General features: G+C 44.2%; 1 protein-coding gene across 2 annotated transcripts; it reads left to right on the top strand.

Annotated features, from left to right (window-relative positions):
- Positions 1-411: 411 nt before the first annotated feature.
- LOC109764837 (uncharacterized) lies at positions 412-5,912 on the top strand. Of its 2 annotated transcripts, none has more exons than XM_020323620.4 (9): positions 412-573; positions 713-954; positions 1,098-1,154; positions 1,325-1,377; positions 1,515-1,566; positions 4,163-4,222; positions 4,788-4,859; positions 4,949-5,015; positions 5,516-5,912. In XM_020323620.4, the coding sequence occupies exons 2-9, from the start codon at positions 813-815 to the stop codon at positions 5,577-5,579; spliced, it is 567 nt and encodes a 188-aa protein (XP_020179209.1). In that variant the 5' UTR covers positions 412-573; positions 713-812; the 3' UTR covers positions 5,580-5,912. The 2 variants fall into 2 exon arrangements, with proteins under 2 accessions (XP_020179209.1, XP_020179210.1); XM_020323621.4 differs by having other exon boundaries at positions 436-573; positions 716-954.
- Positions 5,913-7,307: the final 1,395 nt, after the last annotated feature.

Below are 7,307 nucleotides of genomic sequence, written 5' to 3'. Positions count from 1 at the left end.
AAGATTAGAGATGAGAGAAGAAAGTTGGGGATATGGTAAAGGGCAGGGATTCACCAAATCCCCTAGAAGAGAGTCAACCCTTGATTTGATGTCGCGTTTGACACTCTTTATGTCTTATTATGATGGGAAAATTCCGCAAGTTCGTCAAAAATGCAAAAAAGTCAATAGATTTTGGTGAGAGAGATAAAGGTGGCTAGACAACTTATAAAAGAAAAGGAAAAAGTTCGTGCTAGTTTTTTGTATGAAATTCGGGTTAGGTGAACGCAATAATCCAAAAAGATTGAATCAAAATACCATTCTTAAATGGTTGATATTGTCTCCATAATAAGAATTATAAAATTCCTAGTATGATCCAAATAGGCACTTGTTTGTTTTTCTTTTTCAAAATCAACTTGGTTTTACTTTGGTTGTGCGGAACTTGGTTCACCCGCCCCACCCCGGTCGGTCGTTGTGCCCTCTGCTCTGGTTGGACCCGAGCCCGGCGTGCTCACCCGTCTTCTCCCAGCCGCCCAGCAACATCGACTCCCCTCGGCGACCCCAACTCCGGCGGCGGCGCTGCAGGTCGAAGCGGGGGTAAGTCGCATCTCGACGTCCACGGACCAATCCCTCCATTATCCGGACATCGCGCTGCTGCGCACCTGCTATGCTGCCCACGTGCCCTTACGCGCGCCTCTTCTCCCGATCCCCAAATCCCCCAATCCTCTTTTGGCAGCAGGAGGCGGCGCGTCTGAGCAGCCGGCGGCCAGCGGAGGAGGAGGGGTCCATAAGGCGGCGTCACGGTAACCGGTCCGGCGAGTGGCGAACGGACGAAGATGGCCGGAAGAGGGGGCGCCGGAGCGATGTCGAAGCGGTTGATGGAGCGGATGCTGGGGATGTTCCGGTCGCGGACGCAGGTGGGCGTCGACAGGGCCGGCAACCACTACTTCTCCCGCGTCGAGGAGGTCGACGGCGCCAGTACGTGTCCCCGCGTCCGTCTCTCCCTGCACACCTCTGTTGTCCATGTGTCCCTCTTCTCCACTTGCAACAAGAACCTGCGCTCTCCTCTATGAAAATGATCCTGATGTGACCGTGTTTCCGCTTCGTGATGCATTACACAGTGAAAGAGAAGCGGTGGATTGAGTTCAAGGGCGACCGGGACCCGACCACTGTTCCAGGTTACGCCTCCTATCGCTTGTTAGGCCTGTGAGAATCTCTAGTTCTCCGATTTGGCTGGTACCAACAAATGTTTTTGCAGGCATGTATGGTTTATGGCCTTCATTCTGAGCCAATATAGTCGGATTTTTCAGTGGGTAGAAAGCATCTGATAGTTGCGTCGTGCTTGTAGTTGAGTGGATTTGCTGGTTGAATGGACAAAGAAAGAAAGCTCCAACACCAGAGGTAAGGAGTGAGACCGTGCCAGTCACATGGTTCTCTGAAAATTGTGCATTGATTGTTTACTTCTCCTTACTTAGTAAGGGAAGAAGCAATGTTCATTGCATCCGATACTGATGTGATGTATTGCCACGCTGAGACAGGAATTAGCTGAACTGGAGGCGAGGCGTGAACGCGTGAAGCAAAATGTTGAACGTATGTATCTGCTGATTCCAACTTCTAACCTCTCTTTTGCTTTTGTTCTTAAGCTTCACTCGCTCCCCATTATGTGTATTGCTCGTTGATAATGCTATTCTAACTATGTCATGGAGCAGTGCACATGTTTATTACTTGTGTTTTTTACGTTTTGCATCATTGTTCATTAATCTTATGTCATCATTGTAATGTGTAGATATGCTACGAAAAGGCACATCAAATGTGTGTGTTAGAGTGAATCAAAGATGTTTGATGACTCTGAAATGCTATGCAGAACTTATTTGCTTATGCTGCTCATGAGTAATGCCGATTGTTTGTTGGGGTCACACTCGTAGGAATGCATTAGCTATTGTTGTTGTTGTCTGCCTTATGGTTGTTACTATATGCGTTGTATGCTAATACGGTAATTCCCATTACTTTCACTAGATAGAAAAATGGGAGAATGATGCTCATTGTCAGAGATGTGTGTTATCCTCTTTGATGATAAACCTTTTATTTGTGACTGCTAAATTTGAACTGTTTAATAATTTTTTTACAATAGCTGGTCTATTATTTCTTGCATGTATTTACACAACCGAGCCATTCAAATAACAACCGGCTTTTGCTAACACATGGGCACAACCATTAGCCTCTCTACGACACCATACAACCCGGAATTCAGAAAAGGAAGAACACCTAACTATTAGGTCTTCAATCAGGGAACCATATATTGATTTATCGATAGCAGCGCTCTGTTTCCAGGCTGTCCATCTCCAGCATTATCTTATGTAGTCCCTGTTGATTCGCCAACATGACTCCTTCTTTAGCGCCAACAGCTCTGCAAACGCTGGATCGCGCACATCAGGGAGCCTGGAGCTTTTCCCTGCAACAAAGGAGCCGTCAATCCTCCTGATCATTACTCCTGCTCCCCCAGCTCCACCCCAACATCATGCCCTCCGCCCACATTTACCTTCACCCAGCCGTGTGGCGGAGGAAGCCATCTCTCAATAGCACGTACACTGGAGGAAGCTGGTACCGATTTAAACTTATTCCATTCACCAGCAAGGGCACAAACACTTTTGGCCACTCACTTAGGATTTTGCACAGGTTCACCTCTTGAGGCAGCATTCCTCTCCTGCCACAAATCATATAACATTCTAATGTATAAAGAGAGGTCATCCTTTGGTAAAACCTGAAATAGGGATAGCATCCAGCTCGTCAGGTCTTGGCCTTCTCTGCTCTTTCCCAAGAGTTGTGGCCATTTCTTGTTGCACAGATGCTCCAGTTCCAGCCAAGCTTCCCTCACATAACAGCAGCCCAAAAGCAGTGTATTAAGGATTCCTCTCTGTAGCAATAGGGGCATGTAACATTGAGCTTGATATTCCTCCTAGCCAATTTGGCTCCGACAGCCATACTTCAGAGGGCAACACGCCATGCATGGATCTTCATTTTACATGGGACATCACAGCTCCATAACTTAAGCCATCCCTTGTGAACATCGGAAGAAGATGATGAAGATCCACCCTTCCTGTCCCATTGAACAATAAAATCATTAAATCTCCTGGCTTTGTATGCGGATTTGACAGAGAAATACAAACTAATGTGTAGTTCCACGCCAGGTAGTCGTCTCCTTCCCAATTCCCAATTTGTATCTGCACAATGTCATTCACATCTATGTCTGGGGCCAAGAGTCTATTAAAACTTGAGGGAATGTGGGATGAAGCAAAATCATTTAAAAAAAATATCGCGACAAGCAGCCCACCAGTTAGTTGGAATCCCGATGCAGACATTTCAGTTTCTTCAATGTTACATTGATTGCAAACAGGAATACTATGCACTTGAAACTTAGTTTATTGTGGTTATAAACAAGCTTTAGTTTAAGCCAGCTTCATTTTGTTATGTCCTTGGTATTGGCATAAAGACTTCCTCCTCAAGTACAAGATATTGCGAACACGTGTAGAAATTGGGGATCAGGGAAAAATAACAGAAACGAGATTGGAGATAGAACCTTTCAGTTTTACTTCTGTAAGTTCTGTGTTATTCTTCTCACCGACACTCCTACCACACCATGCAACCAGTTCATCTTCAATACACTCCAGGTCTCCAACCCAAGCACACATTTATGGCCCCTGATCCTGATGGCATCTTCCTTATCCCCACCTTATCTTTCTTGCTCTGTTTACACGCTGTCAGTTGCATGGATGTCATTCCAGGTGTGAAACATATCTGTAGATTCACCCAGTTATATATTACCTCCGTCCCAAACTTGTCTTAGATTTGTCTAGATACGGATGTATCGAAAACTAAAAAAAAAAAATCTAAGACAGTAATTCGGGACGGAGGGAGTAGAAAACATGTTGGAGTGATGACCAACCGGTGTGTAATCTGACTTCCTGTTTGTATTTTTTAAAACTGTTTGCAAATGTATGCTTACCTACCATTGTCCCAGATGCCTTCTGCCCACTGTGAAGCTTTTATTCTAGTTGCATTGCAATAGAAGATCTTATTCATAAGTTCTGTCTCATCAAGGTCCTCTTATATATATTATATAATTCTACATATGTGTCGCTTCATGTATTTGCTCCACTGATACATATTTAATCTATGTTCAATCAAGTTCTTAAAAAGAAAGAAGAAGAGGAAAGAAGAGCTGGTGTCCGACCAGTCAAGACAATCGGTGTGTTCTTTATGTTACTCCTTAGTTTCCATTATTTTGTATTATCAGTTGTATATCCCTTTGGAGTTCCTTCTATTGACTGTTTAGTATGTGACAACTCTGATTACTATTCGTCCTGTTCCACCAAAACCTTTCAGACTTATGCTGTGGCTATTTGTGCTGCCTAGTTTCCAGACGTGTTTCTTAGAAACTAGACGGCTGGGAAACTAGTACCTCATGTTTTGTTACTGTCAAAGCTTGTATGCAATTAGCAAAATGTTATACGTTTGTACTACTATTGTGTTACTAAAGGAGAAAAATAAGTACTATCATATTGCATTTTCTTTGAAGGGGAGCCTTGGCGCAGTGGTAAAGCTGCTGCCTTGTGACCATGAGGTCACGGGTTCAAGTCCTGGAAACAGCCTCTTGCAGAAATGTAGGGAAAGGCTGCGTACAATAGACCCAAAATGGTCGGACCCTTCCCCAGACCCTGCGCAAGCGGGAGCTACATGCACTGGGGCTGCCCTTTTTATATTGCATTTTCTTTCCTTTTGATTGTTTGCTATTGATGTTCTTTCAAATATAGGGAAAACAGATACTCCAAATCTGAGAAGTTTTACACAGCAGTTCCCTGGTACATCTGAAGATAAAAAGAAAGGTAACATAGACTTATTTGCTAGTATCTGTTATAACTGTGATGTAGTGCAGCTCAAATATGCGCCGTAACATTTCTGTCGCACTGTTTAGGACTTGAGAAGGTGTCTAAGCCTAGTGGAGCGACTGATGCAGAAGATGCCACAACAGATAATGACAGGTGTGTTCGAATACAGAAGTTTTTCTCTAAGTGTTGTAATTTGTGTTGAGATATTATTCATTCAGTAGCTATTTTCTTCAAGTCTATAATGCCAGTCACTGTCTAGCATATGCTATTGTGCCGTTTCTTCATAGACCTGCCTTTTGTTGTATTGTATCTGCCTCCAATAATTCAGTGCGACTCTGCAATAGAATTGTTCAAGTGTATGTAAAATGGAATTGATCTATCTGGTTTGAGGACAGAAATGGAGTGCGACATTCTAAGAATCACAAACAAGAATTCGCTAATATCTTTGTATTTCTTAGTGAGCCCAGCAATATCTTCTGGGCTTTTAAGTGCAAACTATCCCCAGCTTCTTTTAGGCATTGGAGAAGTATAGAAAGCTCGTCCGTTCATACAGCAAGTCTAGCTAATCTGGGAACTAAAAAGAAGGCAACACGCTGCTATTATCTTCATTTAAGTCTGTTGATTTGAATTAATCCATGTTCATTTTGTTTCAGGTCTTCCGAACCAACTGGAACTGGTGCCAGCTTTAAACCAGGGACTTGGCTGCCGCCATCATGAATGCCGACCTATAATTCCAGCAGACGAAGGATCTCTGCTTGAGCATTTTTGTGAGGCCTACCTGCTGACAACATATTTGCTGATGGGCAACAATGTATGCCTGTCAATTGTTAAAGTTAAGTGAGGTCTCACCCTCACTAAGCAACATAGGCACCCTCTCTTTTGATTTTTGCCGAGTTCTTCGGTGCTAGTTTTGATAGCAAAACGTTGGGAAACAACTAATCAGACCTTTTTTTTATGAAGTTAAGAGGCCTGTTTTTCGTTTGCACGATGTAACAGCTGGAATTGGTTTATCGGGCATAAATAAGCATGATGTGAGTTTCATACGTATAACACAGGCTCCTTTTTATAGTGATAAGATGATTACATATATGATTGAAATCTGGTCATATGCATTATCGATCATAAATAGTAAACCAAACATCTGCACAAGAAAGGTACTATTTCTTGATTACTTTTTTTAGGTGCCACAAGTACAATACAATGCTCCGGTAGTTATTGCTGCTAGATTATGGCTTAGCACTGCCCTGGTCGACAGCAGATAATCCATATCGCCCACTTTTAGATCAGGACCCCTATCTAGTGTGACTCGAGATGGTGCAACATAAGCCTGCCTCGTGAGTCCCCGAAGGCTGGAACCGATGCTGCGTAGTGAACTGATGTGCTCTTCTGCAGTTAGAACAGATGTACGCCTACCAGGTTCTGAAGCTTTCTTATGCAGGGAAAGGGAGCTGATTGGCGGCAACTCAACTGTACCTGGTTAGCTTCGGCATCCAGACTAGTGCTGAAACCATTCCCCTGTTCTAAGCTTGTAGCATGACTGGCATCTGCAGGAAATCTTCTGCTTATCATTTCCTTCTGCTTGTCTTTAGGTGCCGGTGTTTTGCGTGTCGGCTGTGTTACCACTGTTCTGCCTCAAGACCACGCACGCACACTACTAGGAAATGCACCTGCTAGCTAGCCGCCAGCAATTTCAGGGTAAAGCTTAGCAATGATTTCTTCCAAGTATGGATATAGACCGCGGAAATGTGGAATAGAGGGAGGCAAGAATGAGATATGTAGGTAGTTAAGCCACCCGGCCGTGGTCTGGTTGAGGACCAACTGCCAAGCCAGGCAGGTGATGGCATTCTCAGGCCTGCTGAGCACTGAACACTTGTTGTGTTGATAACAGCAAATGAGATCATGTCATGGGTTTTGCGACCATTACTTCTGAGCACACAGTCGATGTTCATGACGTCGCAGTTGCCCGCGGATCCCAAGGCCTAAATTTGCTGGCTGGGATCTTGCCATCTTGGTGCTTGGATACACATGCGTACACATACAGACAGACAGACAGAGATATAGTACATTAGAGAAGATGCAGACAATGCATATCTTTCATCACTAGGGGAGTAGGGGTGGTAGCTTGACAGGGACCCGGCCCTCCGCAAGGCCACAACGCACAGGATAAGAGAGGACATGTGCTGTTCATCCAGCTACAGGATATGCAGTCCGGGGTCTGTTGGAGTGATGGCCTTGGCATCCTATGCTTGTCCCCTACGGCCCTACGCCCCCTCAGCTCTGCTCAAAAGGCCTAGCTAGCAAGTGGTCAAAAGCCTCAAAAAGGGAACAGTTGCTTGCACCTCAAGGTTCGAACTTGTCATCATCAATTCACCTGTTCATTCCTATATGTATATACAGGAAATGATTCATGTAAAAAAAACATCACAGTCAATCCGATCTATGATG

Source organism: Aegilops tauschii, chromosome 5 (genome assembly GCF_002575655.3).
Source record: "Aegilops tauschii subsp. strangulata cultivar AL8/78 chromosome 5, Aet v6.0, whole genome shotgun sequence".
Lineage (NCBI taxonomy): Eukaryota > Viridiplantae > Streptophyta > Magnoliopsida > Poales > Poaceae > Aegilops > Aegilops tauschii.
Note: the sequence above shows the minus strand (reverse complement) of the source record. Positions and strands in the feature narration are given on the sequence as shown.

Bases quoted from the DNA above. Each gene is read 5' to 3' on its own strand.
- LOC109764837 (XM_020323620.4), top strand. From the start codon at position 813: ATGGCCGGAAGAGGGGGCGCCGGAGCGATGTCGAAGCGGTTGATGGAG. The intron at 955-1,097 runs GTACGTGTCCCC...TGCATTACACAG, and splicing joins CGAGGAGGTCGACGGCGCCA to TGAAAGAGAAGCGGTGGATT. The intron at 4,860-4,948 runs GTAACATAGACT...CGCACTGTTTAG, and splicing joins ATCTGAAGATAAAAAGAAAG to GACTTGAGAAGGTGTCTAAG.